The sequence below is a fragment of the Populus trichocarpa genome, chromosome 4 (assembly GCF_000002775.5).
Source record: "Populus trichocarpa isolate Nisqually-1 chromosome 4, P.trichocarpa_v4.1, whole genome shotgun sequence".
NCBI lineage: Eukaryota > Viridiplantae > Streptophyta > Magnoliopsida > Malpighiales > Salicaceae > Populus > Populus trichocarpa.
This window is the reverse complement of record NC_037288.2, coordinates 16,000,462-16,018,014: the sequence shown is the minus strand read 5'-3', so window position 1 is coordinate 16,018,014 and position 17,553 is coordinate 16,000,462. Positions and strand designations below refer to the sequence as shown.

Sequence of the window (17,553 nt, the reverse complement as noted above, 5' to 3'; positions counted from 1 at the left end):
CCGGGTTACCAGATCTTCCGGGTCAATTTTTTTAAAAAAAAAATTAAAACGATATCATTTTAGTAAAAAAACAAAAAAAAACAAAAGTCAACAGGTTGCAACCGGGTTTTTGACCGGGTCAACCAGGTCACACCGGTTTTTTCTTTTCCTATTTTTTCTTCAACCCGGCCTGGTTGCAGCCACGGGTCGACTGGGTCCCGGTTCGACCCGCCGGGCCGGTTTCAAAACTATGCTTGAAACAATTGTCTTCTCCATTTGAACTCCCATACAAGATAATTGCATTGTTCATGAAAATTAAACAAGCTTGTGATATATTCTATGTTATGATCCATACAATTAAACAAGCCATCCATCATTTCTTAAGGAGAATCAATGATGCATTACATGAACAGTGATACAAGTTAGAACATACCGAGTTTCAAGTTCACAAATTTATAGGTTTATGCAGCAGTTATAATATACATGAATAGCAATCCACTAAGGTTCACATTACTACTGAATTCATGTAATAATTTAACAAAGACCATACTGCTTAACTGATATGAAACTCTCCACTTGCATGAACCTCCTTGACCCTCTTATCATACTCATCTTCTCCGTCGTCCTCTTCTACCTCTGCATCGATGTCTTCATCATCTTCATCTTCTTCTACTTCCCAACCAAAACTTCTGACAGGCTTGGATGATGGAGGTGGCTGTCTTGCCTCGGCCACAATTTTCATGATCTCCTCCACACTTTGAACAGAAAAGCTTGGATTATCTCTCTGGTAATAAATGGCTTGTGATGATTCACTCAGTTCCTTTGGCAAGTTCTTTAAGAACCATGAGTGGCTTTTGATTTCTGAGAGTGAAATTCTCTGCAACAAAATCAGTCGATGTTCATATACAGGTTTATGGTAACTTAGCACTGCAAAATCAAGCCATTTAGAGAATTATACCCTGGAAGGGTTTGCAACGAATATACGAGATAGCAGGTGTCTGCAAGCTTGAGATACATGAACATAGTCAGGAATTTTGTATTGGACAGCCATAATTTTCTGCAGAAGAAACACAAGGAAAAAATGAGTAATGATAACTCATGGATTCTTCCAAGATCAAGGATGATAGAGATGTTTCACCTGAATTGTTTTCCTAAAATTTTTGGGGTCATCTTGGTCTTCAAATGGGTATGCCCCCACCAGCATCACATAAAGAGTAACTCCACATGACCAAACATCTGCCATCTGAACCAGAAAAAGATAAAAACAAAGGAATTTTTAAGGCTTGATTAACAAAATTGAAGATGGCCCCAAGAACCAGAGATTAAAGAAATGTAATGCAGAAAAGAAAAACCAGTGAATAAAATCAATGTTGTCTTGAATGAATTATGAAGGAAATGAATGTGCAGCATTTTGCGTTTAACCTCCAAAACATGGAGAGTTTTGTCAATGTTGAAGACTGATAAGATTGTGGATCATTAGCTACCACTAGTTCATAGTCTAATCATTTAATTATTATTAGGTTATCTCTAGAATCAAGTCTTTAACACAATGTCTATGGTATACATAAACTAATTCAGGGAATTGACCTTCTTACATCCAAAACCAAATTCACTTGGAAAGCCCGCTGCACTTCTGCATCCTACACCTTCTTGGTTACACACACACAAAGACAACTACTCATAAATATTAAACAACCAAATCATTTCTGTTATTCAAGATCTTTACAGATAAAATAACTTGCCGAAATCTGAAACTGATATAGCAACTGGTTAATGTAATTCAAGGTCCATCATTTTCTGATATCATTTATTCATATATTTTGTCTCAAATTTGAGCTTTATTAATTTACAGATCATGGTTTTTGGATTTCAGTCTGGTGAAAAAAATTGGTAATGCAAGCTGAAGTGACAAATCACTCGGCTGTGCATCAGCTAGTATCAATCATACTAATTGGTGCCATATTGTCAACACTTGAACAAATCCAAACACTAAGCAACCCTTCGAGATCTGCCAAAACCAAAATTAAAAACCACATGGCACATGGATCTGAAGTGTCTATGAAGCCAATTGGAAGCTTGTCTATGCAAAAAGATAACGAAGTCATATAGAACAATCAATAGGATATGATAAAATCTGTTATCTGCCTTGCATGTGCAATTAAGCTTATCCTTTCATAATGTATTCAGGAAAATAAAAAATGTCCACTAGGAAATAAACCAAAATGCATCCATCTCCTAACCCAAATTAGAAAACCATGTGCTTAATGCTTGAAAATGACAAAAGCCCTAACACAGGGACAAAAGTCCACTCTCTTGCACATAAAAGAAATGGATTCCCACTTGTCCCAGTTAGCATCCACCTCTTTTTTTATGGTTGTATGTTGGAAACAAGATTAGATCATTCAAGATAGTGCTGTCCTCACTAGTGATGTCCAACAAAAGTGCAGATGTGGACTAGATAGTGGGTTTTGTTAAAGCTAGAATGAGACCAATTCCTCCTGAAACTTGTGTTCTAAGGTGACTTGATATTCAGTTTGACAGACTAAAAGATTGGACAAGAAAAAGAAACTTACCTTTCCGTCATACTCTCTCCGAGAGAGAACTTCCGGTGCTATGTATGCCGGAGTTCCTACAGTTGATTTCGGCCTTGAATGCAGCAAAGAGGACTAAACCAGTATGAAACCAAAAAGGTTAGGAACATTAAGTAAAAAAGATGAAACTTGTTACCAAATTAACAAATCAAGTGTGATTTAGGAAGTTACAAACCTTAGAGTAACCAAAATCACAGATTTTCAATCGAGGCGCAGGACTTCCATCTAACAGAGTATTTTCCAGTTTCAAATCTCTATGGCAGATTTGCTACAAAAAAATAGAAACAAACACATTCAGAAATTGTAGCAATTTCTAGTAAACAGACAGAGAAGGTGAGATTTATGATAATTATAGATAACTCTGAGTTTTGATTATACCATGTTGTGACAAAAATTAACCCCAGAGATCAGCTGCTGAAAGAAATATCTAGCCTGAAAATTTAAAAAAAAAATGACAAAAACCACACTTGATTACTACTAAATAACTGCAATCAATCAATTAAATCAAAATAAATCAGAGAGGAATTTAACCTCATCTTCACTGAATCTACCAGCATTGCAGATTCTTTCAAAGAGTTCTCCACCAGCTGCATACTCCATCACAATTACCAAATGAGTTGGGGTCAAAACCACCTGCAAAAAATTTCAATTCACTTAATAATCAAACATAATTAACAACTGTGTTTATTGAACTTGTAAAATTAAACCATATTTCTAGTACTTGCCTCCTTGAATCGAATTATATTAGGGTGCCTTAATGATCTGTGATTTATAATCTCCCTTGCAACATTCTCGTCTATCTGTAACATCAAGAACCAAAAAGAAAAACCCAAAAAATCCTCAATCTTCCTTCTTGGTATTTCACAAGAGAATCAAAGAACCAACAAACTAGGTATATTATGAACATTAGCAAACATTTTAAGGATGCCCCATGTGACAAAACACAGAACTTTCTCTGGAAAAACTAACTTTCTCAGAAACCAAACAGAAAGAAGGACAAAAAGACAAATTACCTTGTGACCTCTTTCTATGTATTTCATGGCAACAAGTTCTTTGGTTTCTTTGTGCCTCAAAAGCCTTGCCACCCCAAAATTCCCAGCTCCTAAATCTTTCACCAACTCATATTTCTCCATCTCCCTTTCTTTCTCACTCACTATGCAATATGCCTTCTTGTTTTAGCTAAACAAATGTTATGCTACTCTCTGCAATATGCACGTACAGATCATATTACATGCAAAATCCCTTCTCTTTCTGTTCTCTTTATAGCCTGCTCATTTCTTGGTATCAGACAAGCATGTGTGATTTTCTATAAACCTGTATCAAAATGTTAAGAAATGTTAGTACAAATATATTTTTTTAATCTCAACCATTTGTGATAGCATCATGTCAGTTGTCTAGCCACCATATATTACTTTTCTAGGACAAGGACATTCATTTTTCCCTAAGAAAAATAATAGGAAGTTTTTGAACTTTTCTACATGATAAGAGAATCTTTTCCATCGAGTATTAATAAATTATTTATACTCGAAATTATACATTCACGATTTATTTTTTCATGGTCTTTTCTTTAATTCAAACATGAAATATAGATATATATAAAACAAAAACCGGATTACTAGCCACGCAAAATCTAAAATATAAGACAAGTGTTATATTTAAGCTCTAAGAAGTCTTCTCGGGCTGTGTTTGTTTTGCAGCTATTTTTGTGTTTACTGTGCAAGAAACATAGTAAAGTATTTAGTAATAAATTAAATTGTATTTTATATTGCGGGGTCCACTAAAAAATTAAGTTTGAAGCGCAGTTTTATAAAGCAGTTTTTATAAGTTTTTTTAACTGAGTTTCGTAAAACCTTGTTTATTTTTGCGTTTCAAAAACTCTTAAGAAAAAATTTACAAATTTTTTATTTTTTTACTTCAAATTAATATTTTTTTGTGTTTTCAAATTATTTTGATGCGCTGATATTAAAAATAATTTTAAAAAAATAAAAAAAAAATTATTTTGATACATTTACAAGTAAAAAACACTTTGAAAAACAACCGCAACCACACTTCCAAACACAACCACCAAATATTTTATACATGTTTTTGCTACACATAAACTTCAACCACAATTTTTACGAAACACGTATCTAAATCCAACTAACCACACCTAACCATATTTTTTTAAAACCATAATTATAAAAGCTACATCAAAAACAAACACACTTATAATATTAATTATAAGTTTGTGTAACATTACATTATTTTGGATTAATCACAATTAATTTATTTAATTTATAATTTAAGTTAGAGTTTAATAATTTAATTACAAAAATATAAATAAATAAATTGAATTTCAATATTAAAAAACTAGTAAAATAACATGGTGTCTACCTTATCTCACCTATAATTGGACATGGTAGTTAGGAATCATTGAGCAAGAAAGTGAATGGTGATGAATGAAATGTTCGAGACTTTGTTTTATTTAAAAATATATTATAATAATATTTTTTATTTTTTTAAAATTATATTTAATATAAACATATTAAAACAATTTTAAAATATTAAAAAATAATTTTAAACTTTTTAAATTTTAAATCAACAATGTTTTACCTATTAGAGAATAATATAAATCATATCCTGGGACCTCACCTAATAGTTTAAGCTATTGGGTTGAGATGGTTCTTTGCCATGGTATCAGAGCCTTGATGACCAAGTGGTCTCGAGTTCGAATCTCACCATCCCCATTTATTTGATAAAAAAAATTAAGCACAAGGTAATGTGGGCCTGTGCAAGTTTCAAGCCCAAAGGGTTTTCACTTGAGGGGATGTGTTAGAGAATAATATAAATCATATCCTGGAACCTCACCTAATAATTTAAGCTATTGGGTTGAGATGGTTCTTTGACATTACCCGCACTCTCAAACGGCCGACCTAAGAAAGTGAGAAGAGAGTGAGTGGACGTCTAGAGGATGTTAAATTATTGATATTTTGAAGAAGAAAAAGAAAAGAAAGAAGGGTTTGGGAAGCCATCCATCATCACCAGCAAAGCATGGCCTTGAATCTAATCACTGCCCCTTCATTCTTCACCAGTTCTTCCACTTTCTATTTGTTTATTTTTAGTTTTTGTGGTGTTGGATCTCTAAATACGCCGCTGTGCTAGGAAGCACAGCACGGCCGTCTTTGACTTTTGCACGCAATGGGATCTCCGTCACTTCACTTGGATCAAACACACTTGACTTCCAAGCTACTTTCACACTTGTTCTTCCTATTTTTTTATTTTCAACAAATCTCTTAATTAATGATTTTTTTTGCTTCCTGCATAACTAATCTATAAAAGTTCTTCTTGATGATAATCTTTTGTTTTTTTAGATTAATTTAAAAGTATATTTTCGTGTTAATTCATTTTCTCATGTTGAAATTAAGTTTATCTTTTCAATTTAATTAAAAGCATATCAACTTTTACTTCTCATAACTCTTAAAATCTTGTTGAACTATCAACCCAACTTCCCTTCTTCTTAGACCTAATTTTTAAAAGAAACAATACATGAAAGAAGACAACACTTTTCAATTCAATAACAAAGATTACTTCATTTGAATTCAATCATGAAACCTGAAATAAAATGTTTTTTTATTAATGTGGGTGTCCGGGTCAGCTTGAACGCACCTCGACTAATTCTACGGACCCTGAAGTTAACGATCATGTAAACCTCTAGTGGTTCTCAGAGAATACGAACTCATGATTATTAAGGAGTAAATTCAAAACTTAACGATTGATCTCAGAGTTTGAAATAACATGTTCTTGATTGGCATTGTGATGTGTAACATAGCATGTGAGGTACATGTGCAAGTGTCCATAGCCATTTATCAAACCATTATTTTTTGGGTATTTTTTTCAGCTGCAAAGGAAAGATACCTAAATCTCTCAAGTTGCTCCCATCTTTTTCCCTAGATGCCATGATTTTTTTTTTCTGGAATACTGATTTAGAGCCCGTTTGTTTTTGTATTTTAAAAGTATTTATGAAAAATGATTTTTTTTTATTGTTTTTGCATTAAAATAATTATTTTTTGTTTTCATATCGTTCTTACATGCTAATATTAAAATTAATTTTTTTTAAAATTAAAAAAAATATTATTTTAATATATTTTTAAATAAAATACATTCTAAAAATCAATCCCTACATACTCTCAAATCTCCCCAAATCTTTATAATGGCTGTGAAGACTTCAACTTGAGTATCACAAATATGGGATATGGACAAACTTAGATATTTACATGCATCCTTTTCAAAGTTAGGTTGGTCCTGTCTGAATATATATATATATATATATATATATATATATATATATTGAATCTCAGTAGTCTTCCTGAGCCATAACCAAACATCGCAGTCACCTCCACTGCCTGTCAGCTTTTAATATTTAATTCTTTATACTCCGGATAGATATTTTGGAGAGAACTTTCATACCAGTGGAGACTGGATTTTCTTTCCAAACATCTTTACTGAAACGGGACCTGACTGATATAAATCTCTTCTATTGGAATTTCTTGTTTTCCCCTTCTTCTCTGGGGTCGAGCTACGCAGCTGGGAGCATGCAGAGACTTGCTTGAACGATGCATAGAACAAGTAAAATTTGGGCCATAGATTTTGTGCATATTCTTTCTTTTGGTCTTTATGTGTAGCCTTATCTGATTTCTAGTTACATCCAATAAATAATACATGAATTATAGGCTCAATTTGGGCCAGGACTTGGGAGAATATGGAGATGTACTTTGCCAAGCTCAAATGGGCTTCAAGACCCAACAAACTTGGACCAACCTGGCCCAATAACATGAACTATATAAAATATATACTTGGCCCAAACTTATAAGTTAAAAATCCAAGGCAATTTTAGACTAACTGAAGGAAATAAGAGAAAAGAAGATCTAAAGAGGAGTTGGGAATGTTTGACTGGATCCACTTAGCTCAATTTTAAAAAGTTGGTATTGGACTGAAACAACATCAGAAGCTAACTTCACCCAATAGCGTATAAAAGCCACAAACTACTGTTGGAGGCTTTAGCTTGATTTGCACAAACCGGTGTGCTTTATACGTTACAAATATAAAAATAATGCTCTCATTTTACCATCCATTGCAATAGTGTGATGATAAATTTACCTTTTAATAATAAAACCTTTTAACTATACATCAAAGAGTAATTCGGTTTTTTTACTATGATGCAAGTTTTATTTTCAAATTATGTAGGAACAAATTAGTCTTTTTCTTTTTGTTTCCATAAAAAAAGGACTTAAGTACGCTTGGAATAAAAATAATAATTAAACTTGTATTCAAAGCCTTTTAATCTTTTAATTTTTTTTAGCATAATAAAATGATTTAATTACCTTTAAAAATAAAATCCACTAAATGATTTTTCAAAGGCTTTTTTGTCCTTTTATTTCTCTGTTATCATGAAGTTGATTAAGGAGAATTTCTATATTTTAATAAATATTTTAAAAATTTGTTGTCAGCAAGTGAGCGACCTCACTTGCCTTTCAAGTGGTGCATGCGGCACTGTTTGGTAATAATAAGCCACCTTCCACAACGATACTTGAATTGTTTCGGTAGCCCCTCTATTATGTGGCAAATCATGTGGCCAACATGCCTCTAGTTTGGTGTCCATGACTTATTTTTCTCTTTCTTCCTCGATTTCTACATTTGACCTTTTAGAATTTCAAAGTAATCTTTCAATTTGTTTTTCATTTAAATTCGATCACTATTCCTTTGATTACTATTTATTTTATTTATAAAAATTTATAAAATTAGATTTTTTTTAATTAAATCCCCTTTTGATTTTTTTTTTTTTATCTTTCAAATTTGATTCATATTCTTTTGATTGCTATTTGTTTCATTTGAGGTAATTTTTTAAATTGATTTTATTTGTTTCATTTGAGGTAATTTTTTTAATTGATTTTCTTAAAATCTCATCCTCCTTGAGTTTTTTTTCTTATCAATAAGTCCTTATCCTTTTGATTATTGTTTTCATTTATTTCGATAAAATTTTTAAATTGATATTTTTTTTTCAATTTCAATCACTTAACATTAAATTGATTGTGAATTGGGCTTATTGATGAAGTACAAGTCTAAGATTTCACGGGTGTCTAGTTTTAGAGATTAACCTAGGTTTAGGAGGTTTGCCTCGGTTTGACTATTTTTATTCAATTGAAGATTGAGTTATGTTATTTTTATTTATTTATTTATTTATTTGTAGATTTTTTCACCGTTTTAAAACTTGACCTGACTTTGTGGGTTGACCCATGACCCAGGTAACTCGAAGCATAGGTTGGGTCGAGTTTTCTACAAAAAAAAGGGAAGGATTAACTTAATGCTAACTAGTCAAAAAGTCGAGTTGCCCTATGACCCGGTTAAAGCCCATTGACTTTTTGCTTTTTAATTTTTTTTCTCTCAAAATGAAGCCATTTTTATTTTATTTTTATGTAAAATAAAAAAGATTTTTGGTTTACCCGGGTTAACTAGGGTTGACTCACTTGACCCGTGACCCAAGACTTGCTCGATCGACCTCTAGGTCAAGTTTAAAAACTATGAGTTTTTTCACTAATTTTAAAAATGACCTGGGTTATCTTTAGTATTTTTATTTGTCGTTCTTTATTGAATTTGTTTGGCTAATTTTTAAATTTATGTTTTTGTTATTGCATATTTCAACATTGAATTGGTTGTGAATTAAACCTCTTAATCTAGCCTGAGTCTAGGATTATTGGGTTGAAAGTTTAAAGAGATTAGCTTAAGTTTAGGACGTTCGTCAGGGTTTGCTTTTTTTTTTTCCCCTGTTTTTAGGCTCATTTTTTTAGTTTCATCTTTTGACATTTATGCAATTGGAGATTGGGTTCCATCTTTTTTATTTGGCTTTTATAGAATTTTTCACTAATTTAAAAAATAATCCAATTTATGTTGAGTTTTTTTTATTTGTCGTTCTTTGTTAAATTTGATTTTTTTTAAAAAAATTTGAGTTAAATTAGATTTTGATTATTTAAATATAAGCATGAGGTACTCACTTCATGGTATCTTGTTTGGATTGTTTTTCGAGTCATTGCTTTGACGACGCATGCGACCTCTTTCCATGTCATCGTGCAATCTTTCGCAATAACGCTAGAACTATCTTGGTGAGCTATTTCTAGTGGTGGGGTGGTTTTAATGGTGGAGCGATGATGAGTGTCAAAAGAGCTATTCTTTCAGTTTGATTCTAAGTATGATATTGACATCTTATTTTTTATATGTAATTATTGCCATGTTTTTTGTTCGTTCTATTTACTATCGATATCTTTTTTTAATCATATTATTAAATTAAGAGAGTTTATTGAACCTAATCAAGTCAATGACCGAAGTCTTAAATTTTTCGTGCTTTTTTAAAAAATATTAGCATAACCAAAACATATTTTTTTTTGCATTAAAAAAAATTTGACCATCTCGCGAGGAACACATGACTAGTTATCATCCAAATCTCAAATCCTGAAACTAAAGATATAAATCTTACACTTAAGATCTTATTACAAAGGAATTTAGTTTTGATATGGAAAAGGTAGTTTAAGAACAACCTAATTAAATAAGTTATTAACCCAATAAAAATTAATTTACTCAGCTATGTCAACATCAAATCTTTTTGATAAAAATTACTTGATCCGGTGGTTCTTGAGATGACTAGTAACCCAAACTACCTATTAGTCTTTGGATTAGGTGTGATAATTATGATTGAAAAAAAAATCATTTTCAGTTTCGAGTCATCTGTCTATCACTGATCTATTGTTCATCTCCTCATGTTATTTCACAAAGTGTGAAAAAAGGCTAATTTTAATCCGTTATTCTACCAAATAACCTCAACGGTTTCGCATAATTAACATTCATTGCATTACATAAATGTATTATTAACATTGATTGCCGCAGCTAATTATTTCTAAAACACCGAAATTCTTCGAGGGTTGGCAGGCACATCGATTGAGAGTTGGCCTGCCTGACCTAAAGCAATGAAGAATGTCAAGCATCTGGGCCCACTAGATGAGCTGGTCCCACTTCTTTTTCCACGGTTGGGATAATCCAACTGGCCACGAGACAGTGACATGAGGATCTTAGGTGTGTCCAACACAGCATCATCCAACGGTCTCTTTTTCATCATCTTTCTCTTCTTTCTTTGCAGACTGTTGTAGGGTCACAGACACTCCCACAGCGCATAAAAAAGAATACAAAATGCCTGCACATCCGGCGATGATTTCTAACTGTTGGAAGGGTAAACTACACTTTCATCCCTGTGGATTTATCAATGTGCCGTTGCGGCTAGCATGGTTTAGAGCATGCTTGAGCTCGTGACTTTTCAAAATGATTTTTACTTGGAGATGTATTAAAATAATATATATTTTTTATTTTTAAAAATTTATTTTTAACATCAGCACATCAAAACGATCCAAAAACACATAAAAAATAATTAATTTGAAGCAAAAGAAACATAGCCGTAATTTTCTTCAGAATTCTATTTATTTTTTTAAGATTTTTCATTTTCATCCCTGAATATGAAGTAGTTAATGAAATTCAACGATTCACTCACTTTCAGATAAGGTAGGAATGGAGTGTTTTTAAGTCATTTACATGTCCTGAAGAAAAAAAAGGAGGGTGATGAGCACGAAGCCCTTTAGTAAGAGAATGAGTTGACTTTACTTCTTCGTTTTCCCCTTGTTTCATATCTTTTTAGTGGTAAGCCATGGCGATGAAAATGAGAGCTCTCTGTTGAATGAGCTTTTTTTACTAGCTTAATGTGTGTTTTGTTTGACCAGACAATTTTGAATTTTTCTAGGCTTTCAAATACTCCTTATGAGATATCATCCATGTGTATAGATCTGATACGAATAATGGAGAGCTTTTCAAATTATTTAAACGGTTAGGAGCAACATCAAAACTTATATAGAACTAGATTGAAAACCATTAAACTATGGGCATGGAGATGAAACATTTGTAAACTTATAGGGACTAAAATGTTGTTTACCCTACAAAGAAAGTACGCCCGTTACAAATGGGGCAGAGAAGAAGGGGTCTAAGATCCAAGAAAATTAAGAACAAATGGATAGTTATGGGTCCACACACACACACACACACACACACACACAGAATCATAGACTTCAAGCTGGCTTTGTGGTTTGCACAGCTTGGCCCTTTTACCCAGCCCCCTCCTCCACACTCCACTCTTTATAACTCCCCACCTCTCCCCCCTAACCCCTCACAACACCCTCAAGGCACGAGCATTTCAAGAATTCAAGTGGCCATAGCCCTCTCCCTCTCCTTGTATATCTCTAAAATTTCTTGTTTTGTCATAAAGAGGTGGTGCAGAGAATGAGTCAAGAACAAGATGTTGTGGTGGTAACTGATGTTCCACAAGCTGAGAAAACAGCTCCAGTGCCACCAACAATGCCAGTGGTGGTGGAGAAAGAGCCACCAGTGCCAGTCCCTGAGACTGAAGAGGAGCCAATGAAGCCAAAGCAGGTTGAGGAGGGTGCTGTAGAGACTCAGGTGTTGAAACCTAGTGGAGGTGACGATGAAAAGATGCCTCAGTTGGTTTCTTTTAAGGAGGAAAGTACTAAAGTTGCTGATCTTCTTGATTCTGAGAAGAAAGCACTTCAAGAATTTAAGCAGCTTGTTCAAGAAGCACTTAACAAGCATGAATTTAGTGCTTTGACTACACCACCAGCATCAGCTAAAAAAGAGGAGAAGAAAGAAGATGTGGTGGTGGTAGCCGAGGAGGAGAAAAAGCCAGCCCAAGAAGAGGAAACATCAGCAGTAACAGAAGACAAGGAAAAAGTAGAGACTGAAGCTGCAGCAGAAAAAGAAGAGAAGAATGAAGTGGTGGAAAGTGAGGTTCTTGATGATCAAGGAAAGGTGGCTACTGCTGTTGCTAGTGATACTACTGCTGGTACTTCTGTGGATGATGATGGTGCTAAGACGGTGGAAGCCATTGAAGAGACCATCGTAGCTGTCTCCTCTTCAGTGGCTTCACAAGAGGAGACTCAAGCTCAGGCTACAAAAGAGCCCGAGGGAGAGACAAAGGCTGCCTCATCATTGGATGAGGAAGCTAAAGAAGTTGAATCTGAGACCGTGGAAGTGACACCAGAAGAAGTATCAATCTGGGGAATACCACTTCTTGCTGATGACAGAAGTGATGTGATTCTCTTGAAATTTCTCAGAGCCAGAGATTTCAAGGTGAAAGATGCATTCACCATGCTCAAGAGCACAATTCGCTGGAGAAAGGAGTTTGGCATTGATGAATTGCTTGAACAAGATTTAGGCTTTGATGATTTGGGGAAGGTGGTATTTATGCATGGTCTTGATAAAGAGGGACACCCAGTGTGCTATAATGTCTATGGAGAATTCCAAAACAAGGAACTTTACAAGAATTCATTTTCTGATGAGGAGAAGAGGCAGAGGTTCTTAAGGTGGAGGATTCAATTCCTGGAAAAAAGTATCAGGACATTGGATTTCAGTCCCGGTGGAATTTCCACAATTGTTCAGGTTAATGACTTGAAAAATTCTCCTGGACCAGCTAAGAGAGAGCTTAGACAAGCTACTAGACAGGCACTTCAATTGCTTCAAGACAACTATCCAGAATTTGTGGCCAAACAGGTATCTTTGTTTGTTTCAATTCATGTTTATTCTTTGTTTGACAATAACTAAATTCATAATGTTTGATTCCTTGGTGTCTACTCTGCAGATCTTCATCAATGTTCCCTGGTGGTACCTAACAGTAAATAGAATGATAAGTCCATTTTTAACCCAGAGGACCAGAAGCAAGTTTGTCTTTGTTGGTCCTTCCAAATCTGCCGAAACCCTTATCAGGTTTGTACTAAAAGATTTCAAATTTGCTACAGAAAATGTCGTCGCTTACTGACATGCATTTTTGTACCATTTGGGCTGTGAGTTAAAAAATTTCTTTTTACCACCAAGCAGGTACATAGCCGCTGAGCAAATACCAGTGAAGTACGGAGGACTAAGCAAAGATGGTGAATTTGGCTCAGCTGATGCTGTTACTGAGATTACCGTGAAGCCAGCAGCAAAGCACACTGTAGAATTCCCAGTTACTGAGGTGGGTTTTGCCTTTTCTCTTTTGACTGGAAGTAACATGTACAGAGTCAGTCTCTTTTCCCTTTTGAAGAATCCAAGAAAAAGAACATGTGACTTTGTCTAACATGCAGCACCTAGAATGGTGTTTCCTTGACCAGGGAATCTTTCCTTGGATACTCTGAAGTCTGAACTATACAGTGATATAATCTAGGGTTTTAACATTGATGAACACTAGCAATGTCTTTCCTTGGATACTCTGAAGTCTGAACTATACAGTGATATAATCTAGGGTTTTAACATTGATGAACACTAGCATTGCCATTTTAACCCTTGATTAATGTTAATCTAATTGATTTGCAGACATGCCTTTTAACATGGGAAGTGAGAGTTGCGGGATGGGATGTGAGCTATAGTGCAGAATTTGTACCAAGTGCTGAAGATAGCTACACAGTGATCATCCAAAAGGCTAGAAAGGTTGCTGCAACTGAAGAACCAGTGGTTTGCAACAGTTTCAAAATTGGTGAACCTGGTAAAGTTGTTCTCACCATTGACAACTCCACATCCAAGAAGAAGAAGAAGCTCCTCTATCGCTTGAAAACCAAGCCCGCTTCTTCTGATTAATTAAGGGACTATATATATTGAAACAACAATAGAAGATTTTGCTTACATTCTTGCTGCTGCTGCTGCTGCCAATTTTATCAACATGATCATATCACAGCTTGAAGGTGTTCTGAGGGTCTTGATCATGGAGAAGATAAAGAAATCTTGAAGATGTTTATTTATATGTTTATTTATAATTGAATTTTGTTTTGGTGTGGAATGGATTAAGGATGTTGTGCAATTGAAGGCTAGAAGCATGTATGGGGATAGGGAAGAAGCTCCATTACTAGTGCCAAGAATTTTCTTTGTAAATTCTTTATGGCTTTCTTTCTCTTTCCCTGTAAGTATCTTTTGGACATATTATGATATTAATGAAGACAGTATCTTTCCTATAAACTCTTCAGTTGGGATCTTCTACCAGAATCTCAAACGATGTAATTTCTTAATAAAATATACAATTTGGATGGGATTCATGTTATGGACTTGGATAGTTATACCGCGCTATGTTCTGTGTTTATTATTTCTTTCCATTGCAAAAAAAATAATGAGATGATATGTATTTTTTTAAAAAAGAAAAAAAAATCAATATTATGATAATTGTCTCAAGATGAAAAATATTAAAAAGTAATAAAAAAAAATCGAGTCAAACTTGATGAACTTGTTAAATTTATAACCCGAGACATGATATCAGAATAACTTAATAAAAAAAATTAAACAAAAAATACTAATATAAAAAAAAAAAACAAAAAACAAAAAACAAAATTGGGCCAACTATTTTTTTCATTGGAGAAAAGATATCAAAACTATGCAAACTTTGTAAATATGGATTAAACTTTCAAACATGTAATTCATTAAATTTTTTAACACGGATTCAACCTATAAGCTTTACACCTAAAAAATTAAATGATGAAGGATGAAATCAATTAATTTAATTTAAAAATAAAATAAAATTCTTTCAGAAAGTCTAAATTTAACAAAGACAAAAAAACTAAAAGTAATGCGACTTTTGTTATTTTTAAAATTGACTAAAAAAACTCATAAAAAGTGAATATAAAATAATAAAATGGTAAAGGATGAAAAAAAAATTTAAAAGCAAAAAAACCACGGAAACCCATGTTCATGTCTACTTCATAAACTGGAGTCAATCTCTTAAACCTGTGAACCGTTAATTAAGCACCCGTCTAATTAAATGTTGAAAGATAAAATAAAAAAAAAATTAATATAAAAAAAATCTTAGAAGGTAAAAAAAATAAAATAATAAAAAAGATTAGATTTGACAAGGAAAAAAAAGAATGATAAAACTGCTAAAAAAACAACTGCAAAAACCATCTAAAAAAGTAGCGATAAAAATAATAAGAACCAAATCTGATAGGTGAAAATATATATTGGGGGTGAAAATAAAAAAAATCTTAATTTAATAAATTATTCCTAAAAAAATTGCAATAAAGAGAACAACGATGAATTTAAAAAAACCCCTTAATTCCATAAATTACTTTAAATTTTAAAAATTATAATGAAGAGAATAAATCTTAAGTATAACAAACCTTAGGGGTTGATTTGATTTTTTTAAGACCAACATGACAATTAAGTAGGAAAGAGGAAAAAAGAAAAAAATAAAAGGCTACACGCGCCACCCCATCCACCTTCGAGCTAGACAAATTGCTTATTCATGGAGGGTACATTAAGATGCTTGACCATCCTGCACCCAAGATAACCATGTGTAAAGAAAAGTGAAAAAAATAACAACATTAATAATTTAATGGCAAATGATAAAACCAAATAAAAAATCAATTTTTAAAGGCCTGACACAAACTCCAGGGCACAAGAGAAAGAAATGAAGGGCAGGAGAAAAATACTCATCGCCACCAAATTGCCACTCAACTTGCCAAACGTGCCACCCAAATACTTGCATCATTACCTTGCGTATCAGATGAGACAGCGGTCGAGTTTTTTCGGCTACCATAATGAAAATACTTAATAAAGAATCTCTAAAACTCAGAGACAAAATTGTTTGAAGGAAAGATTGAGACTATCTATCAACATAATTGAGGGATCATTTTTGAGATTAGGCCTCCAATATCTTTATGATAAAAAAATAAAATAAAATCAGTTGACTGTAGCTTCCTAGTTCATGTATCTGTCTTGGTCTCATCTCTCATGGACAGTTGAGAATCTAATAATTATTAAAAAAAAAAAAAACTTATATTCCAAGAGTCTCTGATTGGTTTATTAGTTCTTCCAGCACTTCTATGACCTTTTTAATTTCCATGTTTACTTTGAATGAAATAGCAGGATGATCATAAGTGTCTTGAATTAAGATAATATGATGCTTGGAGACAACTAAGGCAATGGACCCATGCAATGATCTTTCTTCGTTGTTGGCACTAATTCTCAATTATGTCAGCCAACCGGAAACCCTTTGATTTTGATTCCAATTTCTGCTTTATGCATCAATTTCCACGTGTTAATCTGCTTTTGCCCCTTTCTAGGCACGAAGAAAATTAGGAAATAATTTATCTTTGGAGGTGGATCATCATTAACATCAACAATCATGCATCCTTTTAGTACATATGGAAATTTCATGTCATCATTGCAACGAGTGGGGAGAAACAATGCAATACCTGTAAAACCAAATTAATATTTACATTACTCAATGCAATACCTGTAAAACCAAATTAATATTTACATTACCATATCCCTGTCCTGGCAAAGTGAAAGCAAGAGGCTAAAGCAGGTATTGAAAATTAATGTGGTCGGGCTTAGAAAGGGCAAAAACAAATGAAGGGACAAAGGCAATGAAGATGCATATTTTCAGTTGTCATTATTTTGCCTGATCAGGAGGGTCCAGCAAGTGCAAATTGTGAACAGCCCATGTGCTTGCTAGGTTCTCCTGCTTCAAATTTTTGTCCGCCCTTATCCATGGATAGCGATGAGTGTAGGGAGCCCCACGGCATTGTTTTCAACAGTGTAGAAAGTAGCTAGCCATGCCATGCCAGCTGCAGGCTAAGCAAATCTTATCTATTTGTCACCCTGCTGTTCAATATATGTTTCTCAAGAGAAACAGAAGTTTGTGCTTCATAGATCACACCAAAGACAGCGACTCCAATCTGCTACATATCTAGACTGTAGCTGACCCATGCAGGATTTTCAAAAGATGTTTATCATGATCAACATATACAGTCAGGCCCCCCCTCCCCTCCCTTCTCTTTCAGCATTCAAATTTATCAATTTTAAATGAGTCCCACGAGAACATGAGATTGGAATTACATATTTAAAAACTTAAATTGATATATTTAGGATGTTATTAATGGAA

The 17,553-nt window shown here is 33.6% G+C and overlaps 2 protein-coding genes and 1 long non-coding RNA gene across 3 annotated transcripts; 1 reads left to right on the top strand and 2 right to left on the bottom strand.

Moving 5' to 3' along the window:
- Positions 1-336: 336 nt before the first annotated feature.
- Positions 337-4,032, bottom strand: LOC18097763 (serine/threonine-protein kinase SRK2A). Its single transcript, XM_024598604.2, has 9 exons — positions 3,584-4,032; positions 3,296-3,370; positions 3,102-3,203; positions 2,949-3,002; positions 2,746-2,838; positions 2,553-2,645; positions 1,118-1,222; positions 938-1,036; positions 337-856 (listed from the first exon to the last, which is right to left on the bottom strand). The coding sequence occupies exons 1-9, from the start codon at positions 3,701-3,703 to the stop codon at positions 533-535; spliced, it is 1,065 nt and encodes a 354-aa protein (XP_024454372.1). The 5' UTR covers positions 3,704-4,032; the 3' UTR covers positions 337-532.
- A 7,672-nt stretch (positions 4,033-11,704) lies between these two features.
- LOC18097762 (patellin-3) lies at positions 11,705-14,636 on the top strand. The gene is made up of 4 exons (XM_024599903.2): positions 11,705-13,202; positions 13,291-13,415; positions 13,527-13,662; positions 14,001-14,636. The coding sequence occupies exons 1-4, from the start codon at positions 11,919-11,921 to the stop codon at positions 14,259-14,261; spliced, it is 1,806 nt and encodes a 601-aa protein (XP_024455671.1). The 5' UTR covers positions 11,705-11,918; the 3' UTR covers positions 14,262-14,636.
- Positions 12,049-14,033, bottom strand: LOC127905208 (uncharacterized). Its single transcript, XR_008059011.1, has 2 exons — positions 13,896-14,033; positions 12,049-13,816 (listed from the first exon to the last, which is right to left on the bottom strand). It is a non-coding gene; the product is annotated as an uncharacterized LOC127905208 (long non-coding RNA).
- Positions 14,637-17,553: the final 2,917 nt, after the last annotated feature.

Excerpts from the sequence above, each read along its gene's own strand:
- LOC18097763 (XM_024598604.2), bottom strand. The coding sequence starts at position 3,703 with ATGGAGAAATATGAGTTGGTGAAAGATTTAGGAGCTGGGAATTTTGGG. Across the intron at positions 3,003-3,101 it reads GTAGATTCAGTGAAGATGAG|GCTAGATATTTCTTTCAGCA; the intron begins GTTAAATTCCTC and ends TTAAATTTTCAG. Across the intron at positions 857-937 it reads TCGTTGCAAACCCTTCCAGG|AGAATTTCACTCTCAGAAAT; the intron begins GTATAATTCTCT and ends ATTTTGTTGCAG.
- LOC18097762 (XM_024599903.2), top strand. The coding sequence starts at position 11,919 with ATGAGTCAAGAACAAGATGTTGTGGTGGTAACTGATGTTCCACAAGCT. Across the intron at positions 13,416-13,526 it reads TCTGCCGAAACCCTTATCAG|GTACATAGCCGCTGAGCAAA; the intron begins GTTTGTACTAAA and ends ACCACCAAGCAG. Across the intron at positions 13,663-14,000 it reads TAGAATTCCCAGTTACTGAG|ACATGCCTTTTAACATGGGA; the intron begins GTGGGTTTTGCC and ends ATTGATTTGCAG.